At 34.5% G+C, this 23,138-nt stretch overlaps 1 protein-coding gene across 1 annotated transcript in view; it reads right to left on the reverse strand.

The window, feature by feature from the left end:
* Window positions 1-23,138, reverse strand: part of DPYD (dihydropyrimidine dehydrogenase) — a gene marked incomplete at both ends in the record, with an annotated part of 741,074 nt that overhangs the window by 183,285 nt on the left and 534,651 nt on the right. Inside the window, 2 exons of the mRNA XM_084242233.1 lie at window positions 20,578-20,697; window positions 21,536-21,656. Coding sequence (XP_084098359.1) covers window positions 20,578-20,697; window positions 21,536-21,656 — 241 coding nt within the window. The remainder of the gene's footprint in view (window positions 1-20,577; window positions 20,698-21,535; window positions 21,657-23,138) is intronic.

Below are 23,138 nucleotides of genomic sequence, written 5' to 3' on the forward strand. Positions count from 1 at the left end.
CAGTTAATATTTTCTTTTCTTTGCATAAGGGTATTCACTATTAACTTACCAATTTTAATGGTTTTTTATATTACATTTTACTAAGACAATTGCATTTCATAAAGTCTTTTTCCATAACCCTGACAGACACTGAATTTAAGCTTATGAATGCAAGAATTTACTATTAAAATAATGTGACTTGTTGAATCTCCAAGATATCAAGACATATATTAGAATATTTCAAAGGATTATATTCAATGACATTAAATGTAACACATGTTAAACACTGTAGATTCAATAAATCTATACATTCCTTCCTGAAAATCCCACCTAAATGACAGTAAACTAATATTAAAAGGAAATTGGCATAAAAACAGCAAGACAGAGCATAAGAAAGATGATAAAGTAATTTGTCTATCCCGGCCCACAAAATGGAGGCTGCCCCAGCTATCCAGGCAAGGTCACAAATTTCAACCTTAGTCAGCCTGCCCTTATAAGGAAACACCTGTCTAACATACACTAATCACAATCTTCTGAGATTCAGTTTTCTTACCTTGCTCTGGAAAATAGGACCCTACTACAAAGATCTAAAAGGGGGGCCTCCCCAGTGGTGCAGCAGTTGAGTGCTGGGTTGTGAAGCTGCCTGCAGCCTCTGCAGTGCCAGTTAGATTCCAGGTCCCTGGCGAGGGTCCCATATGGCTCACAGACTTCTCCTGCCATGCCCGCTGCTCCCCTCAGCAGTGTATTTTGTCAGTCTGCCTGTTCTGCTCCCTGCTCTGGCTCTGGTGAATTCTCTCACCCTTCCGCGCTTCTGACTGTACCCAGTGCTTGTATAAATAAATAAATAAATATTTTTAAAAAAATCTGAAAGGGGAGGAAATATGTATATGGATGTGTGTGTTTCTATGTGTGTGTGTGTAGAGATTTTGTACTGTACTAGTTTATGAATACTATTTTATATTTATCTTTTAATTTTGCTCCTGACCTTAGACTAAGAGAAAGCAATGCATTCAAAATATCAGATGTAATAAAAAAGAAACTACTGAAAAACTGGAATGAATTGTAAGAAAATTAAAATAAAACTAGCAAATAAAAAATAAGTTAGAGGGTGGAAGTATCAAAAATATAAATATCCCCAAAGGAAGACTAATAAATCTCCCAAAATAGAATAAAAAGATTCAAATAGAAAAAAAAACAAAACACCTAGAGAGAAGAATGACTAAAAGAATAAAAAAAAGTAAACAAGAAAAATCTTAACAAAGGAAATAACACTAGAAAATTTCTTCAATCTAAAGGTACTATTCTAAAACAGAAAATGAATGACAGCTCAAAAACTAATTAAAAGGAAAATTTTCATGAAAACTAGATGAAAATGGAGAGAGTTGATCCTACTAAAAAGATTTGAAAGGGGAGGAAATATGTATGTGGATGTGTGTGTGTGTGTGTGTAGAGATTTTGAACTGCACTACTTTATGAATACTATTATATATTTATCTTTTAATTTTGCTCATGACCTTTTGATATAAATAAGTTTAAAAGCTAAATGCAGTCAAATAAAGGCAATACCTTCACTATGATATTTATTACTTCTTTCATTTTTTAATTTTTACATTTCTTTAGAATGTTTTTCTTTTCCATTTTCAAATAGCATAAATATTCATCTTTTTGCTTTCTTTTTGAAATAACTTAGTACATTAGTTCTTTAAGTTTTTTAATCTATTTTTTGCTATGTAGTATGAAGAGCATATACTTATATATTTTCCAAATAACTAATTTATTCACTACATATTTAATATTTAAGAACATCTTTTTCAATTGCCTTGAATATCATCTTTCATAGCATGTTATATTCTTGGGTATACAAAGTCTATATCTCTGCTCTGTTCCACTGGTTTGTTTTCTGATTCTTGTGCCAGCAAACATTGCTTTAATTATTATGATTTTGAAATTAGTTAAAATTGTATGGTATATATGTCCTTTTTCTTCTTTCTTTTTTTTTGGTGTTTATTCTTGCTTCTGAATTTTAAAACAATTTTACATACCTTAGAAAAGAGATCACTATAATATTGTAATTGTGTTAAACATAACTTAATTTGAAATAAATGCTATATTTATAATGAAACTTTTACTGTAAAACATGCTGTTTTGTTATTTATTTGAATCTACTTTTCTATCTTACCGCTGTATTATTCTGTATTTCCTTTCTAAACGTTTTGTATATTTTTATATTTTTTGTTAATGATGAATATTTTATGTGTGTGTGTGTATATATATATATATATATATATATATATATCATGAGAGTGAATGCTGGTACATAGGAAAACAGCTTATATAATTTGTAAGTTGCTATATAATGCAAGGACTGCTTACCTAAGTAAGAAGGTCTGCAATAAGACCTGATCTCAAGTAATAATCAACCTGTGTCTTCAGTAAAACTTTCCTCATTTATGAAATGATTCTTTGTAAAGGCTGCTTAAACAGTGCTTGATACTCAGGGGCCTCCTTAATAATAGGTAGCTGCTGTAGTGTCACCATTGTCATTACACACTGCTACAATTTGATTAATTCTGAGACTTAACATTTTATTTTGCATTTCATAGGCATATGAGCAGAGCCTATGCAGATAAGCATTTTCTAAAAGGTATATCTCTTCTTTCATTTTGCATCTGCTATATATACATAATTTACAGAACAGTACTAAATAACAATGCTCATGATGGATATCCTGTCTTATCCTTTATTTTTATATGAATACTTTTAATGGTAAACCACTAAGTATAACTTGGACTTTTAAGACTGATATTCTTATTCATATTACTATTTTTTTATAAACTACTTTTAGCTTCCTAAGATTTTTAAATAAAAATTAATATAAAAGTTTCAGAATACTTTCAGACCTCTTGTGGTAATTAACTTTTTCCATATTGGATATAGTCAGATAGTATACTATGTAACATTCATAATATTAAAGCATACTTGCTTTCCCTGAATATACTTCTTTGCTCTAGATGCATAATTATTTTAACATTATTTATATTAAATTTTTAGCAATTAATATATATTTACAGTCACAAATAAAATTGCTCCAAAACTTTCATTTGGAACTTTTTTGAAAATAAACTTTTGCAGGGCCTCCCTGGTGGCTCAGGTGGTTGAGCACCACACTGTGAAGCTGTCCGCAGCCTCTGCAGTACTGGTTCGATCCCCGCCAGCCGGCGAGGGTCCCATATGGCTCGGCAGACCTCTCCTGTCTCGCCCGCTGCTCCCCTCATCAGTGTATTTTGTCAGTCTGCCTGTTCTGTTCCCTGCTCTGTCTCTGGTGAATACTCTCACCCTCCTGCACATCTGGCCTGTACCCCAGTTCTTGTATAAAAATAAATAAATCTTTAAAAAAATAAACTTTTGCACACTAATTTCATAATTACAGGAGTATTCTGGGACTATTCATGTAGTATTGTCAAAGAAAAAGGACTATATAAATGTTACCTATGTTTTCTATGTATTACTTAGCTTAATTATTATAAAAATCCTCAAAAGTATGCATTATTCCTTTTTTTAAAAAAAGATTTATTTACACATACAAGACCTGGGGTGTAAGCCAGAAGTACTAGGTGTGAGAGGATTCATCAGAGACAGAGTGGGGAGCAGAACAGGCAGATTGACTGAAATACACTGCTGAGGGGAGCAGTAGGAGAGTCTGGAGAGGTCTGCTATGCCATGTGGGTCAGCTCCCTGGCTGGGGATAGAATTCATGTGGCAGTGGCTGGCTATAGCTTGATAGCACTGAGACTTTAACCCCTGTGCCACCAGGGAGGCCACTGCATTATTCTCACTCTTACTAAACAGATGAGAAAACTCAGGCCGACCAATGTCGATTCAATTTTCCGAAGCTTCAAAGTGTATTATTCAAAGTCTACGCATTTGACCACTAGGCATTTGACTGCTTTCCATGACTTTCATAACTAATCTTTTAAAATTAATTATAAGACCACCATTCTTTGTGGTCTAATAATGTCAGACATCAATTTAAAAAATTCATTCATTCAATAATATCTACTGAACTCCTACTATGTGCCCACCACTCTTCTAGTAAGAGAAGATATACAAATGACTAAGGCAGTAAAACATCCTTGCTCTGGACACATTACATTTTCATGAGTAAAGGTAATTGTAAACACAGCAAATACGTACATGATTTGTTGGTGTGACTAAAACAATGGTTGGAGGGAAATTTATAGGTTTATAACTTATATTAAACAATTGTTCTAAAAGTTAATTATCTGGGTGTCCACTTTCTACCAAACAAATCTAGAAAAAGAGGATTGAGGTAAGAAATGAAAAGAGAAAATGAACAAAAGCTAGAGAGAATCAATAAAGTTCAAAGCTGCTTCTTTGGAAAGATCAATAAAATTAATAACATTTAACTAGACAGATCAAGAAAAAAAGAGAACACAGAAACTGTTAACATCAGGAATGAAAGAAGGTACTATCTATACATACTAAGATGTTCAAAAGTTAATCAGAAATATGAAAGTGTAAAGTAAACAGTATATGATCTTTTAAAAATTTAACTGCTTCAAGTAATATTCTAAGTTTTCAAAAGGATGTTTCATAAGGTGGTTATCCTTAGATTTTTCCAAAGGCCCTTTCAGTCTATATTTTTAAACTATCTAAGTCAAGAATAAAACTGAAAAAAAATCTATTATTTACGATAAAAAATTTTGCCCACCTGAATCTCCACCCACCTATATTTGTTATTTCTCATAAATTGTTCTTTGTTAAAATAATCTAGGATCCAGATCTAAATGATTCATTTTAAAATTTTTTAACATTTGTGGCTTCTCTTTCAGGATTAATTTTTGATGCAGGTAATGTTTTAAAATAAAGTTTTCACTAATTGTTTAGGTTTAAATATATGATTACTTTTTTTTTTTTTAAAGGCTTAACATTTATGCACTGGCTTTCTAATTCTTGAATTCATTCATTTAATTCAATGTTCCCACACTTTAGTGTGCATAAGAATTACCTGGAGGGCTTGTTATAACAGACTGTTATGCCCCACACTCCAGAGTTTGTGATTTAGTAAGTCTGGGATTGACCCTGAAAAATTTGTGCTTCTAATAAGTTCCCAGGTGATGCTTGCTGCTGGCCCAGAAACCATAATTTGAAAACCACTATTGTAATTCATCACTCAGTTATTGAGTACATATATCTTCAATAATACTTTTAAAGAATCATGTGTTAAATTTGCTGAGCCCTAGTATATCTGAGAATTTTCCTCTTGATTTGACACATGAATAGCAACTTGGATATGTGATTGCCTCTTCGACAAATATACACCAACCACTTCATTTCCTTTTGTCATTTGTTGTTGAAACTGTATCTGTGGGTATTCTGATTTTATCTCTCCTTCTAATTCAAAATATTTTTAGCATGTGCTAGGTAAAAGTCTTTTACTGTTTTTATTTCCCCATGGTAGCCAGTGAATCTTTTCTAGTTATTTTTTTTCTTTAATTCTACAAAGTCAAATAAAAAAAAATGCCTTTCATTAAGAATTAACACGGAAAATGCCTTTCAGAGGTTCTAAAATATAGGAAGTCAGCTTAGACAATGGTCTAAGCTTTCAGCAAATGCTAAGTATCATGATTTTTTAAAAAGATTTATTTATCTGTGTATACAAGAACTGTGGTACAGGCTCAGGTGTGGGAGGTGAGAGTATTCACCAGATACAAAGTGGGGAACAGAACAGGCAGATATACTGAAGTACACTGCTGAGAGGAGCAGTGGGTGAGTCAGGAGAGGTCTGCTGCACCATGTGGGTAGCTCCCTGGCTGGCCAGGATTGAACTTGTGCTGCGGAAGCTGCTGACAGCTTCACAGCACTGTGCTTAACCCCTTGAGCCACCAGGAAAACCCCTATCATGATTTTTTCTTATCTGCTGCTCCATTCCTGTCCTGTGACCTTCATCACGAATTCCTTTTTTGGATTGTCTGTCTGTCCATTGCCTTCTATTTCATGGTTTTTATTTCTCTGTTCTATTTTTCTACATTTTTGGAGAGATTACTACCACTACACTTCAAAAAACTGATTTAAGTCTCCATGGTTTGAATTTTGCTCCATCATAACAGCAAAGTGGATTTTATTTGTGTGACTGTACTTGTGTTTCTTTCTGTTTTTCCTTTTCTTAACTATTTCCCTATATATTCTGCATCTTCTCATTTCTGCCCCTGCCTTTTCTTTGGCTTGATTGAGCAAATTCCCTCTTTAGGACAAAATGTAGACAACATTGATGTTCACCGTTCAAAGTCAAATTAGCAGATGCTAGCAGACACTGGTCTCTGGGAAACTAAAATTGCCTCTATTTCTCCTTGATTTCATCTTTGACAATTTGGAAAGATTTATTTATTTATGTATACAAAAACTGGGATACAGGACAGAGTTGTGGGAGGTGATAGGATTCACCAGAGACAGAGTAGGGTGCAAAACAGGCAGATATACTGAAATACACTGTTGAGAGGAGCAGCAGATGAGAATGGAGTGGTCTGCTGCACCATATTGGTAGCTCCCTGGCCGGGGATTCAACTCGGGTTGCAGTGGCTGCCAATAGCTTCATGGACTGAGACTTAACTCCTTGTGCCACCAGAGAGGCCCACCTTAGACACTGCGCAAAAGGGATATATGGGAAAACTGCATAATTCCCAGTGAAGAGATATGAGGAATTTTGTAGTCTCTCCTTCTACTTGAACATCTTAGCTTATGCAAACTAGATCTCTTAAAGAGGCATTTCCTCCAGCTGCCCCTCATACCCCTCACAGAAACAGAGCCCTGACCTCTCTGGTGATGCATGAAGCACTGCACTATGAAGCAATCCACAGCCTCTGCAGCATGAGTTTGATCCCTGGCCAGCCAGGGAATAACCCACATGGCACAGCAGACCTCTCCTGTCTTGCCAGCTGCTCCCCTTAGCAGTGTATTTCAGTCAGTCTGCCTGTTCTGTTTCCCACTCTGTCTCTGGTGAATCCTCTCACCTATTGCGTCTCTGGCCTGTACCCCAGCTCTTGTATGCATAAATAAATATATCCTAAAAATAAAAAGAAACAGGGCCCTGAAATCTGCATTCATTCTGGCCCTGGAATAACAGCAATCCTACTTGCCTTAATGAAAGCATAAAAGTGCGAAGCACTTGTTGCCTCTGTTTGTATCTACTTCTGGTTTAGAACAAACAAAAAGAATGGATTACTTATTAAAAATATTCTCATAACAGCAGCTCTTTTCAATTTGTCAACCATATACACATTCTTAGAAATACAAGGTCTGAAATGAGGATTGGCAAAGAAGGGCTCCCCCATGTCATATCCCATTATGTAAAGTTTAATTACCGTAAGTAAAGTTCACCAGTAGCAAGTTAGTGAAAACTGCTTAACAATTATGACAGTTGATTAAAAGTCAACTTTTTGTTGTTCCTTTGTATTTTTGTCACTCATTTTATGTCTTTATTTATTTTAGTGAGAATTTCGGAGTACTCACCTAAGGATTTACTCATTTAAAGTCTAAATTATTGCATTTGACTTAAAAAATTAGAATGATCATTGATTAAATTTAACCTATCAAGGATACGTTGGTTCATTTCAATCTTCTTAAAATAAACGCCTCAAATTTTTACTATGTAAAATTAGTATATCTTGTAATGGTGGCATTTCTTGTACTAGATTGTTTTTTTTATTTTCTCTTTCAAAACAGGGACTAAAAATCTCATTAATAAAATAATCTTTGAAACTTTTATTTTGAAAAATATACCTGTGTCCAGGCCTCATCTCAGATCTACTGAATTAAATACTTTCTGAAATCAGGAGTAGGCATAAATAACAAAGTTCTTTGGTGACAATTATTACCTTAAATATTTGGTATTCCCTGCTATATATATAAACCTTTATTAAAGTGATGAAACTAAATAAAAGTCTTTTGGGAATGAATTAGAATTATGTACAGGGGACAAACATACAGATTTAAAAACTTTTTTCTACAAAAAGTTATTATGCCCTCATCTAGTATAACCTTGCTATTAAAACAGTGATTGAGGGAGCTAAGAATGCTAAAGCAAAAAGATTTTCAACTACTGTAGAATTATTGCTAGTCCAATTCATTTCTATTATGTTTTTATTTTATATCATTTAATAGAGTAATTTATAATTGAATTTTAATATTGCACTAAGGTAAAATAACAAATGTTTGCAACTAGTAAATAAAAATCTAGCTCAGAAATATTTTGATCCATTAAAACTCTGGTATCTGCCTTGAATAGTACATATGTTTCTTTGCGCTATCTCTGAGGATTTTAATATGAGAACTGCATGAAGCACAGAGGTTAATAGGAACAGTGAGAGGTTTACTAGACCACTTACAGTATAATTGTGACCTGTCATTACAGCAAATTTTTTTTAACAGTGATTAATCTTAGTGCTATATTTATAGATTACTTTCAGTATAACTTCTTTTTTTTATTAAAGAAAAAAAAATATATTTTTCCTGTAACATGTTAAGAACACTATGGCATTATACAAATGTAATAGAATAAATTAATACAGAATGAGCATGGGTGGGGAGATCACTTTACAGAGTATGAATCCAAATATACCCAGTTAAAGCTGTGTGACATTACTGAATTTACTTGACCTCTATGTGTCTCAGTTTCTTTTTCAGTAAAGCAGACCATTGATTGTGACCAACTGATCAGGTTATTATAACGATAAGTTGACATAAAATATATGAAGAGTCTTGTCATACTATGATGGCCTACATCTATTAGTTACAATTTCCAAAGCACATCAGCCAGTCAAGATGGCTGGCAGAAAAAAAGATATAGTCTAATGTCCAAACCTATGAATTGCACATAGTTAAACAGTAAAAATCAAATGATGTTTCTTGTATGTCTACTATGTGACTCTAACTTTCCTAATTTTGGGGAAATGAAGAATCAGCAGCAACAGCTCCTGATTTTATAAATTCACAATCCAAACCTTAACCAGATTACTGAGTGAACTTAGAGTATCAGAGGAACATTTGGTAGACTAGTTTTCTGATCCATACACTTATTTTCACATATTGAAATTACACATATTGAAATTTCTCATACTATAGCACGCCAGATAGTTTCATCTCCCCTTTTTATTTTATTTTTTTTTAATATTTTTAGCTTGTTATGTTTAAACCAGAAAAAGTGAGAAAAGTTTCTCTTTTCACTTTCAGAAAGGGTTCAGTGTGGGCTTTGTGCCCAATTTCTTCCCCAAATCATCCCCTTCAAAATGCCCTTCTCTTTCTCCACACCTAATGAAAAAGTGGCATCTCTGAAAAACTTAGTAGTGCTTTTTGCAAGCTCAGTTGAAATTATAAAGGAGATGATACTGCTACTGCGCAAAAAGATGGATCTGTCCAAGAAGAGGGTGAGACAGTTGCAGGGACACACGGTCATTTGTAACTGACTGAAGAGTATGAAGAAGAAATTAAGAAGGACACCCTAAGTTTGTGCTCGGTATCACAGTTGGACCAAGTCCTCAGATAGTTTATCTAAGTCAGTAAGAAATAAGGTTATTTATTGCTATATTGATGACAGCTTCATTTCAAGTGAGAGCTGCATGCTTACACTTTAAGAAAAAATACCTGAATGCTTCCTGCCATTCATTTCTCCTTTGGAATGAATTCAAGAATTTTCCTCTAATATATCTATTGACTTAAGTTTCCAATATGGAGACAGGATTATATAGGTAATAAGAGACCAAGATGTTAACAATTCACCACAGAAGAGCAGATTCACAGTTTTTTTCAAATTGCAGTAGAGGGCCTCCTTGATGGCACAAGGGGTTAAGCACAGCGCTGTGAAGATGTCCGCAGCCTCTGCAGCATGAGTTCAATCCCGGCAGGCCAGGGAGCTACCCACATGGCACAGCAGACATCTCCCGGCTCGCCTACTACTCTCTTCAGCAGTGTATTTCAGTCAGTCGGCCTGTTCTGTTCCCCTGTCTCTGGTGAGTCCTCTCACCCCCCCACACCTCTGGCCTGTACCCCAGTTCTTGTATGCATAAATAATCAATCTTTAAAAAAGAAAGAAATGTATTTGCAGTAAAATTTATTTTATGTCAAATAATTATTAATATTTGTATATGTTTTTATTATTATGAATCAACTAAATTCTACCAATGCAAAAAAAATAGATTATTTAAAGTCCATATGCAGAAAGTTTAAAAACACAAACCTCCATTTATAAACATGCATTTTGTTGAAGAGAAATTCCATAGGGTGACCTATAGAAAATGTTCAAGCTTAAAAATAAATAAGAACAGAATAAAACTGGAGAGGAAGTCAACTGGAAATATTAGCTTAGGGTGGGGATGAAATGTTATAATACATTCAATTCTTGTTTGGGGCTGGTTTATCTGCTTTTAAATGAGTGGTGGATGATAAGTATGAAATCACTGCTTTAGACTATTAAATTTATTTGAAAGAGTAATGAGCAATTTTAACTTAAGAACGAATGTTTGCAATAATAATACAGAAATGATGTTACTAGAAGGGGAAAAGGAGGTTGGTGGGAACAAAGGGGGAGGTGGCACAATGGTCTATTGTAAAGGACTATGGGTGCTTTGGTGGTGGGTGTGACATGATGACGTACACTGAAGAGGTGGGAACCTCTTTCCCTAAATCATGTGTAGTCTTTTAAACCAGTTACCTTAATTTAAAAAATATAAAAGAAAGAATTCATATTTATAGAGTATGGGATGATTAGATCTTGTTATTTAAATTCATGGGTAAAAATTGTAAGGTCAACAAACTTATGAGTAAAATGGATGTAAGATGCACAGCTTACCTTTTTTAAGATGAGGTGTCTGTAGGCATAAAAATGTGAAGACTACTCCCTTCTCCCTGTCCCCCTCCCCTCCCCCCACCGTAGTGGGTCTCTGGTTTATACTTGCTTGTTGATTTTGATTTTTACTTTATTGTAATTAGTCTTTTTCCTGGTCCCTTACTTAGGTTTTCTAAATTCCTGCTATGAGTGAGACCATCCAGTAGGATCAAAACAAGGGTGGCAGGAATTGTATGGGGACTATAACTAAGATGAAAATGCATACTTTGTGCAAAAATGAAAAATGATGTAAAATATATATAAAATTAAAAAATTAAAAATTAATAAAAAAAGAAAAACAGGGCCTCCCCGGTGGCGCAGCGGTTGAGCGCTGGGTTGCGAAACTGCGCGCGGCCTCTGCGGCGCCGGTTCGATCCCTGGCTGCTCCCCGGCCACCAGAGGAGGGTCCCACATGGCGCGCAGACCTCTCCTGCCGCCCGCTGCTCCCTTCAGCAGTGTACTTCGGTCCTTCTGCCTGCTCTGCTCCCTGCTCTGGCTCTGGTGAATTCTCTCACCCTCCTGCGCTTCTGACTGTACCCAGTGCATGTATAAACAAAACAAACAAACAAACCAGCAAACAAATAAATAAAGCATGCCTCTATAAAAAAAAAAAAAAAAAGAAAAACAAAGACACTATTCATAGGGCTACTATAAAGATTAAATGAAATGTATATAAAACAATGTGAAGACTACTGATATAAAGTGCCTAAAATCCTCAGGATACTTTTTGACCCAACACTTGCTCATTGAATTGAGTCAGAGTGTTAGACTGTTTGTAAAAGCATAGCAAGTGAAGTTAAATTGGCTTGGTCAAAATCCTTTGCCTTCTCTGTTCCACTGCTATCTCTTCCTGTATTATCACTCCTGTATCACCTTGGCAATCTGTACCTTTGATACCCCACGTTGTGCATGGATCTCTCAAAGGGCCACCATGTCCCACCGTAAAGATCTCTTGGAATTTTAGATGTAATTTGCAATCAGGAAGTCCCTTGGTGCTAAATTGGTGAGCTGTTCAGAAGGACACTCCCATACCAAGACGAAGATTGCAGGCTGTTACTAGGGTTGATGAGCAGTCTTTCAAATGGCACATAAAATAGACTTTGGAAGACTTTTTAGTGCATAGTATAATGTGCTAACACAAGGACATGATGCGCTGAAACTGCTTATACCCACTACATTGGTTGTCTCCTCCTTTCTACTGATAAAAGGATACCATTGATCATGACAGGAAAGAAGAAAACAGAGAGAAGACCAAGAGGTTAACAATACTATTATCTCCTACATTTTAAGAATTTGAGAAAACAAGGTTCATTGATATGTAAGTGTTTGTTCTGGAAGAGAATTGTTATTATTCAATATGTTAGTATCTGTATATAATCAAAAAGAAAAACATAATATTTCATAGTCATGAGCTTATTTTTACCCTTGTCTGCTCTGACACATGTTTACTTTCAAAGGATTACTAATATCCATAAATTGTCTTTAGTGGTACTGAGAATGGATTCTCTTTGCATAAACAAAGGTTTGCATTCAACATTTAATTTTAAATGGAATGACATTCTTGCTATTGAGATCTCAAATTGTGTTTCACGATTTTTTCTAAGAATGAATCTTGACCATGTTTTCTAGAATTTGTTTCAGATACTTAACTATGGGCAGTATGCATTTATTCAATTTTTTGCCATTGATTAAAATCCTTAACATTATTTTGAAAGTCAGATATTCAAACCAAAATGTTTAATGGCATTTCCATTTCTTCTTCTAGCAGTCAATACTCATTCTCAGGTCCTCCAAACTTATGTATCAGAAATCCTGGGATTCCAGCAATCTGTACTCTAATAAGCCTGTCAGGTTCTGGTACACGCTCCAATTTGAGAACCACTATCTACTGGCATATTAACTCATCAGTAGGACTTTCATAAGTACAAAACTTGGTTACAGTGTAGAAGTTAAATAAGAACATTTTTTTACAACATACATGGATCCGGAACATAAAGGAACCCATACATATTCATTTTAAATCCAATATTTAGGACTAATCTAATATTTATTATGTCAACATGAATTTGTTTCTAGAGGGTTTTAAGATCTTCAGCTGAGAGCCAAAGACATTTTTGATAGTTCTCTAGATGTTAGTAATAAATGTGTTAGCTTTATAATCAGAGTGATGCTGGAGAGTAAGATCCGATGCTTAGGGATTTGAGTCTACAAATGGATAAAAATGGTGAGGAATCTCATTCTAGCCATGCCCTCTTTTCCTAATTTCCCTTTTCACTGTTTGGTCTTCTTTCCCTTTTCCTCAGGGAGCTAAGTGATTGATAGCCTAATCCAATGACTGTATTACATACAGCTGCCTCAACTAGGACTCTCTTCCTTATCATTAGCAGTTAGCCTATGGTTAAATTCACAGCTCAGTGCTTGGTACAGCCCCTGAGATTTAAGGGTCTGGCCTTTAGAAAATATTTAACATAAAACTGAAATCTTGACATACTGAGAACTCAGTTCTCTGCAAGGCTTCTTTAATTAATCCAATGTACTGTACCATTGTTCTGTATGAGACAGTGACATGGTGAACTGTTTCTGAAGCTTACAGAGATGTGTAGTTCTAAATTAAACAGTCACTGATGTGTACCTACACTGATTTTTTAGTACAGTAGATATGCATGAATCTGTGAATATTTAAATTCAAGCTCAAACAGTGACACAATGCTCTCTAGTTTTAGTTTCATAATAGAACATTTTTTGATTAATTTCAAGCTTGAAATCATTCTTTACGAAAAATACACACACACAGAGGAAATTTAATAATTCATTACCATTGCTGCAAAGGTAAGTTTTCTTAATATGCTTGTCAGAATCCTTTGGTTTACAAAGTCTGTCAAATATTTTCTTAGGCGTTAGTACAGACATTAATTTACGTTCCTAATTTTGAAAATATAATTCCAGATGCCTATGAATTTCTTGGCCCTTAAATACTATTTGATTTTATCATTTATCTGCAGGACAATAGTTATTTTAAAATCCCTAAGGATAGGATGCAGACCTTGATCTATGCTTTAAACCTTTGCCCTTGCTCCAGTCCATCGATGAGCTGTAAGCGTCTATGAATATGGCAGCTGAGTCCCAGATGAAAAATTATGCATCTCATAAACTGCTATTCTGCTGAAATGTCAAGTCAAGGCAAGGCTGTACCTCAAACTCAGCACTTGGCATTTTCCTTCTGTCTGCTTTGTTGCTATGAAGCAAACATGAACAGTGAGGATTTGTGTAGGGCAGGTAGCAGGCGAGCTCACTGTCAAAAATCTATTATTAGGGCTCTGATCTCCTGCACAGACCAACGATGGCCAAACAGTGAGAAACTAAGGCTCCAGAAAAGACAATATAATGCAAAAGGGGATTATTTGTCAATCTATACATGAATATATTCAAATAAGCATGATTTAAATGAAAATCGTTCTAATGGTGAGTCTCTCAACCGAATTGATAATTTATTATGAAAATTATAATGCAGCATCTTTATTTGACATGTCTGCTGTTGACTGTTCTGCAAATACAGTACATAAACTTATATAACAAGGTCTTTAGTAATTTGTGATAGTGTAAGTATGTTTGTACATATGTGAATAATCAGTAGATTTTTTTAGCATTATTTTGGTACACACAGAAAAAGAAAAGAGTCTAAAGTAGAAGTTTCTTTTAATTACTCTTTTAGTGATTACTTGTCACTGCTCATTTATACTGATTTAAATATTATCTTTACCTATCAGGTTATTTTAGACATTTCAGTATTAAAATCTAACCTCTTATTGATAAAGATGGCTATAATAGATAGGTGGAATTTTATGACAGATAGTAGGTGTGTTTTTCTTGAAGGATTTTATGCATCAATAATCATGTGATTGACACATTAAGAGATCAAGCCCATTAAGAACTACTTCAAACCAAAAAATGCCAATATTTATTTTATGACATAATTGTAATGTGTAATATAAGAACTTAAAGCAATCCTACCAAAATCTTTAGTTGCTGATGTGGGTGAAAACAGTTATAAAGGCAAAATATAACTGAAACTTCTGAGCTTCCAATTATCCTGTTTTGTCATCCTCATTTTCACAAATGGCCACTAATAAACACATCAAAATATGTTTAAGTTCGTGACTGGAGCAGGTGACATTGGACTTATTACTTTTGTAGTGCCCAATAGCTGGGTGTGTGCTGCTAAGTGAATGCATGATCTCAACAATTCATATCTAAGTAACTATTTTAAAAAACAAATATAAAATAGGCAATGTGGAGTCTGTGCTTAAGATCTTTTTTTAAGGTACTATATTGATTCTCATTGGTGCAAATTTTCTAAACTATACACTTTGTACTTCTAACCTTACACTGGCACAGTTATAAATTACTGGCAAATTTCTAACATATCTATTTTTATTGATAATTCCCATGTTGATTTTATAATGAAAATACCTTTAAGAGGCATGTTAACTGAAATAGGTCAGTTAGAGCTCAGAGTCCAATAGCCCATCTAGCTAGATAACAAATCATTCAGTATTTGTTTGTGGAATGAGGGAGCATTTATGGAGAATGTCATTATCATTTGTTGAAAAATATGCAATCATTTCTTAAATATTTTGTTATATCTTACATGTGATTAGTAAATTCCAGTTCCTAAAATCAAATCTTGAAAGTCATCTTCGATGAATTATTCAGAAATCAGTAATAAGTTTGTAAGTATTAATACCGAATAAAATATGTTATACTGCTATTACTGAATGAGTTGGTACAGGATCAATAATACTAAATAAACATCCAAAATTTGAAATTAAAAACACTAATTTCCTTTTTTTGGTAAGCGAGAACAAATTTGGCAAATAAAATAACTTAAAACAATAAGTTATGTTTTTGAGCTTGTATGAAATAAATTCTATTAGACCTATCTATATATATGATCATTTCAAATCAAAGTGACTTCTGCAGAGAAGTTTCAGAACTTTTCCTTTTGAGTGAGTATGTGTGTGTGTGTTTACATGTATAACAAATTATGTACAGTAAATGGAGTAACATAACAAGCCTAAGGAATATGCCCACCCCACATTAATGAAAAGAAATATTTAAAGCACAATAAGGAGGAACACCAACTCCTTCAAATGAGTTTATTCCACAGAAGGTTGCTTAATTACTGACTTTCATGATACAATTGTAACTGACTAAAGGTTATCCTCAGGAAGTCAGTTGCAAAAAAAGTTATCTTTAGTTATGCCATGCAGGACTCATTCTTAACCATCTCTAAAAGAATCTTATCTACAGGGAGGATTTCATGTGAAAATGTAGCATAACACCATTTATATAGGTGATCGTCATAACTGAGTTAGGGGCTATCTTAAAGATGCCCTCATTATTTGAGGACAAGTTCAGGAAAAAGATCAATTTAAACCTAAACAAGAAAAGAATTAACTAAACTAAATCTAAGAAAAATAGTGAGTAACTCATTCAAGGATGAAGTTTATAAATAATTTTATGGATTAGTTTTTCTTCAATCAAATAGATCAAGGGTTCCCCACCCCCTACAACAGCAACAACAAAATCTCAATAATCTACACTACTGTTTGGTGATACACTGAATAATTGCTGTTTGCTCTTAACAAGTATTCTGTATGGATTCTACAAAAAGGAAAGTTAGGTGATAACAACTTACCTAGTACTGTTTGCTATACACACACACACACACACACACACACACACAGAGTGAGAGCAAGAGCAAGAGAGAGAAAGAGAGAGAAAGATCTTTGTGTGTGGGTATGTATCATACATATATGGTTTGCAACTACAGTTCCTGACACAAAAGCTTTGGAATTTCCGAAGTGTTGAGAATGATAAGGGTGTCTCTTATATTAATGAAAAGCCTGTTGGAAACCATCTGAGGTTGCCAAGGGAATGAACAGGGGGTGGGGCCTTAAGTTCTCTCAACAGGGGGTGGGGCCTTAAGTTCTCTCATCAACAGGGGGTGGGGCCTTAAGTTCTCTCATGAACAGGGGGTGGGGCCTTAAGTTCTCTCATCAAATGTCCCACGAGGGGGGGTAAACTAGTTGCCAAGAGCCAAAGATCAATTAATCAAGTCTAATAAATGAAGCTTTCATGAAAGCCCAAAATTTCGGGGAACTTTTTGAGCTTCTGGGGTGGTGAACACACGAAGATTTGGGGGAGAATGGCAGACCTAGAGAGGGCATGAAATTTCTCTACCCTTCCCCCACATCTTGCCCAATACATCTTTTTTATCTATCTTCCTGAATTATGTTCTTTGTAATAAATCAGTGATCTAGTGAGTGAATGGACTTTCTGAATTCTGTGTGCAGTTCTAGCAAATTGATTGAACCTCAGGAAGGGGTCCTGGGAACCACTGCTTTACAAGTTGGCCAGAAGCCCAGGTGATGGCCTGGCCTTGCAGTTGGCATCTGAGGGGGTGATCTTGAGAGACTGAGCTTTTTACCTGTGGAATCTGATGCTATCTCTGGGTGGACAGTATTAGAATTGAGCTGAACTGAGTTGAATAATCAGATATACTTCTGGTCTGAGGAACTGCTTGTTGGGTTGGAAAAGTCTCTATACACCCCCCACTGGACACTGAAATCCTACACAGTCTCTACTGTCCAAAGATAGAGAATGCTGATATGTTGATTCTTTAATTAGTGATTTAAATAGATGTCTTTGAATGGTGGAGAGCTTAATTAGCTATTGTAGCTTCATGAAAATATTTCTTATGAATATTGAAGAACCTTTCATTGATACTGTTCTTACTATGGATTGACCTTTAATTCTATAGTTTAACCTTTAATGGACTCATACTGTGAATGTGAATCTTGCCAGGTGTTTCTCCCACAACAGGTTTACAACCCATCCTCTCCCTGCAGATTTCTAATCACCTGCAGGTAAGTTGGAAAAATGCAGTTTCTAAATAACAAAGCTGAGAAGGAGAATTTGAAATGAGGTCCTAACTCTCCCTCTAGAATACATTTTCAATGGCAATAAGTAGACATTACCCCCTTAATGACTTGTTTTATTTAACAGGGACCTCCCCCTAAAATAGCCTCTTTCCAATTTTTTGAGGTTAACCACAATAAAAAAAGTGCATTTTACCTTATGACCCACACAGAAATATGTCTATACTTGTTGCATTTATAACTAAAAAAGATATTTAGTTGAACAACTTTAACCCAACTATGTGCAAAGCTTTCTGGCCTTTTTTTATACTTCATTTTAAAAAAATGTTGATTATAGGTTACCTCACTAAACTCAGCTCCATAGTATACTTCTGAGTTGGAAAATCAAGTTTGAAAAAACACCGCTTTAGATCCAGGCTAATCATATTTGAAATAATTCCACTTGACATTCTTTAGTTGAGGTTCTGTCTTCCCAATGTCAGTCACTGCCCCTTATCAGCTATTCATTTTAAGAAAAGGACTTTACAGTGATGTGACCATTTTTCTACCTGACATTACTACCTGTACTTCACAATCTCCCCATTTAAATAAAGCAAAATCATTGTTTCACACAGTAGAAATTTTATTCTGTGAAAAAACAGTAAAGACAAAGTAAAGAGCTAAAGGGGAAAATTTTTCCTTCCCTGGCAAGGAAAAATATCTGTTGTATTTTGGGTGGCTACTCAAAATTTGACTCTATTTAGCATTTAATTAAAAAAAATCTGTGATTCAAGCAGTTCTTATAAAAGCAGACATTCTAATGCCTTGAGAGAACACTAGGGACAGCATTAGCTCTGTTCTCTGGTAATTTTTTTTAAATCTTGTAAAAATATCTGGCATATTTCATGTGATTTTCTATATTGAAACAGCATTTGAAGCCCTGACAGCCATGTTTGATAGAACTAAGAATGGCATTTAGCCATTTTGATATTTTCATCACTCCTAAAATTTGAAATGATTATTATTTACCATGATTTTGCTAGGGCAGATTTTGCTATAATTCTTTCTGAAGGTACTTTGTTAAAGTACTTGCTTCTGTCCTCAATTATATTTTCATTGTCTATTTAAACTGCTTTTCAGATTCTATTATCTTTAAATTAAAACAAACATTGCTTTAAAGAAGAAAAGCTCTATTAATTTTGTCAATATGGAGAGCGGCTATTTTCAAAACAGATTGTTTAATGTGAAGAGACTTAATAAAGAACCTATTAGAAATGAGGTTCAAGCCCTTAAAAATATTCGGGACTTTCTGTTGTTTAAAATGAAAGTTGCACCGAGGCTTAGCTGAGCTTATAGCCCAAGTGAATATTTATATATGAATTTATAAATCTTAGAAATAGAGTTCTATGGAAATGCTAACAGGCCCTGAGGTATAGCTGAACTTGTTTTCAGGTACTGCTATAATTTCCAGTGTGTGTATGCTTAAAGACGGCAACACAAAAGACTTTTTCTAATGCTGTAATTTTGTAGTTTTATTAGACTGAGTTATAGTATGGGAGAATATTCAGAAATTGCAGTTTAAATGAGAAAATGTGAATGGTGTTACTTATATAAAATACTACTGCAATAGTTCTTTTATTAATTTTTAATGTTCAGCACCCTCTGTGACCTCCTTTATTCTCTTGCTGTCAACATGGCAGGCTGGAAAAATTGAAATGGGCTGACAGAAAACATAGTGCATGTTACAGCCCAATGCTGGAGTCTCTTGACTCTATTTCTTCAGCACATGCTAACGCAGTCCCTGTTATTCTGCATTACAATAATATTTAAGGTCCTGTTTGATAGCTCCTGATAAAAAAGGGTTGTGTCTGGACCCTGAGCAGGTGCTCTTTGTCAGCTTTCCTCTTTCTGACATTGCGGGAAGGATATTCAATTAAAAGCATAATATAATCTTTAAAAAAAAAATCCTGGCTCATAGACACACTTCATGCTCTCAAAACATAATACCTCAGCATGGATAGTGCTTTATTTGTGTCTATCCAGTCTCTTCCAAAAGCACATTTTGGTCTGATTCAGCAATGCTTTTCTTGAACAGTGGGGAACTGCTATGTTATGTATATTTACCACTGTCTCTATCACCAAGGAGACTAATCCCCATACCAGTACAGTCAAGAACCTCACAGCATTGTCTCTGCATGACCAAGTTCATGTTGTCACAGCAACAGAGTACACAGGGCAGAGATACTGTACAGGACTTTGGGATTAAAACTCTTATTGTTTCAAATGTAAGTATTCTGGGATGAGAGCATGCAAAGGTACGAGGTCTGCAAATGTTTTGCGGGCTGAAGCTGTACACACAGTATTTTAATGGTTTGTCTGGTACAACTGAAAGCAAGATTTTTTTGAAGGCAGATTTCAAAAGTCTAGGAAGAGTGGAAACTATGCCAGGCTATAAAAAAAGATTATAATCAGGGTGTCTATATTTTTCTTTTAGAAGGTCCAAATATTAGCCTTTACTAGTAAGTGACAAGACAACAGTGAATATAAGAAATTCTAAGGAAAGCAGAGACCACAAGAGCATACAATTTGTGTCAAACCTATCTTAGTATTCTTTCTTCTTGTGTTATCACTCACTTGAGCCTTCACACTCAATCTGCTCCATCTGTCATAGCTATTAGAAGTTTTGACCAACAGAGACTCACCATTGCTTTCAACACAACCTCCTGATTTTTTAGCAACCTCCAAAGAAGTGAAAGGCAAGGAGAGGACAGCACCTACCAGAAACTCCTCCATATGTAGTCCGCTTCCCAACACCCACGGCGGGCCAGGGTGTGCCATCTGCTTTTAATCCCATTAAACCTGAGACAGTATTGGTGGCTGTAACACCATCTGCACCACCTATGAAAAACACATCAGCATTTACCTGTAGTTCCAAAAGGGACACTAGTTAAAACACTTTCAAACTTGCACCACACAGGGACTTATAGTCTTTCTCGAGAACATTTCCTTCCTTCAAATGACTTCACTAATTTCATTCCTACAATTATGCTTCAAATACCAGACATAAAAACTTTTAATTACCACCATGCACTTTTCTAATTATTTTACAGATTTGTGGATGCCAAATGTTTTGTATTCAGTGATATTTTCCAAGTAATTTACAATATCTTTACAAATCAGGAAGCAATTTCCACTGGATAGAACATAAGCATATATGATTTATAAAATCACGCATCGACTACATGTTTTATGTATTCAATAAATACTTACTGAGCATATGTTTTAGGTAGTACACAAGGCCCTAGCAAAGGTAAAGGGAATGCAACAAATTTCACATATAGAAACTGGTATTTTTTCTCTTTCTTTTTATAACTTTAGTGTAGAATGAAGGTTCAAGTGCTATTGCTAGGCTGACCCATATCCACTATGAGATCATTTATTTTGGAGTAGTTTGCTGTAACTGTGGTTTTGTTTCACAATTCTTTGTGTGTTAAACACATGTTTATTAGGAGAAATTTATAAATATTCTTGGTTTTCCAGGTCAAAGTTTGGAATGCCATTTCCTAGCTTGAATATGGTGTAAATCTATGGCATTTGTAAGATCAGGTGCTCAATTTTACACTTAAATTCTGAACAAAGATACATATATTTGTGCCTAAAGATACACTTTTGTATGGCTACCTAATTCAGGCCCATACTGACAAAATTAGACAAGAGATGCAAACCTAGTTCTTACCTTCCTTTGCAGCTCTTGCGATGCTCACAATATCAGTGACATTTGGGGTCAACTTGGCAAAAAAAGGAACCTGAACAGCTTGCCTAACCCAGCGACAGATGTTCCGCACCAGCTCTGGATCCTGTTCAAATAGGTCAGTTAAATATAGAACATAATTAAAGAATTGTGATCAAAACGTGTACTGGAACAACAGCAAAGCTGGAGATATGCAAGACAAATCCAACTTGACAATGAGCTACATGATATATTTCTCAAATTCTTCCTCAGTATTACACCTAGACTCATTAGGGAACTAAGGTTAACACGCTTCAAGTGAACTGCAAATTCATCACATAAAGGTTAAATTCCTCAAGGGAGCTTTTGGAAAATAAAATTACAAAAGAACCAAATGGAAGCAAGTGTTTCTCACTTCCAGTTAAATAATATCAAGAATAAAAAACTTCTGGTGGCAAGTTCAGAAAACATTACAGAATTTTTAGTGAACTCATTGGGTTAAGACTTACAAAAAATATTTCATCTGCTTATTATATCAAAAATATTTCATCTGCTTAGGATCATCTGGTGAATGATATCAAATCTGAAGCCTTTTGTTTTAATCATTAGAAGACTTAGTCTTGTCGAAGCATATTCAAAAGAAAACCTGTGACTCCCTAATCAATCTAATTACAGTATATAGTATATGCTAATGTGAAATAATTCAGTATTGGATTATACATGAGCTGATGATTAAGTTTAGTTTACTTTTTAAAATGTTACCAAGATCTAGACAACACTTCACAGCATTCAAATAATTGAAAGAAATGATCCAAATGACAAAAATGAAAAAAAAAATGTTCATTTTTAAAAGCAAGGAATAGACATTTTCTCGTTCCTGTTTCCTGTGATTTTTCAGGCTTCTATTTTCCCATGGGACAAGTATCATTTGGAGGACAATCACCTATCTTTTCCATTGAAAATAACTTAGCTGTAGTAATGTTCTTTGATTTCAACACATACAATAGTCCTTTTTTCATTACTTTTAGTACAAAATGTATTCTGACAGGTACTGATAATGCACTTTGATAAATTACCTTAAAATATGCAATAGAAATTCATTATTGAACTTGGCAATATTATCATAGCAAGCTAAAATTTTTTTTTGAATAAAAGAGAAACCCACAAAAATATAGACATATATTTAAACCACAAAATAGCAGGCAAGTATATCATTTGTAATTAATATTTTTATAAGGAAGAAAGTTGCTCTTTGCATTTTAACCTTTTGAATCTTTTTTAAGATGATATTTTTAATGTTATAACCTTTAGAAAGAACCTTTTCACTTAGGTTTAATGTGTCTTCATCCGTCACCTTGTATTCCCCTAAAAGTTATGCATTTATAAGATTTTATGATGAGGTAATTTCTGTTGATTGTTACTGTCTCTATTTAGCAAAACCAATAATCTTAATGAGAAATCTTTGGCTTGACTAGTTCTCTTTTCAGAACACTAATTTCTTCATTAAACATAAATATTAAAAAAGCACTATATGGAAGGCTCTACAGGGCATACTGTGCATTATGAATAGTAAAATCTGGAGACTTAGCTGTACAAATTCTAACTCATG

This window comes from Talpa europaea (assembly GCF_964194135.1).
Source record: "Talpa europaea genome assembly, chromosome: 9".
Lineage (NCBI taxonomy): Eukaryota > Metazoa > Chordata > Mammalia > Eulipotyphla > Talpidae > Talpa > Talpa europaea.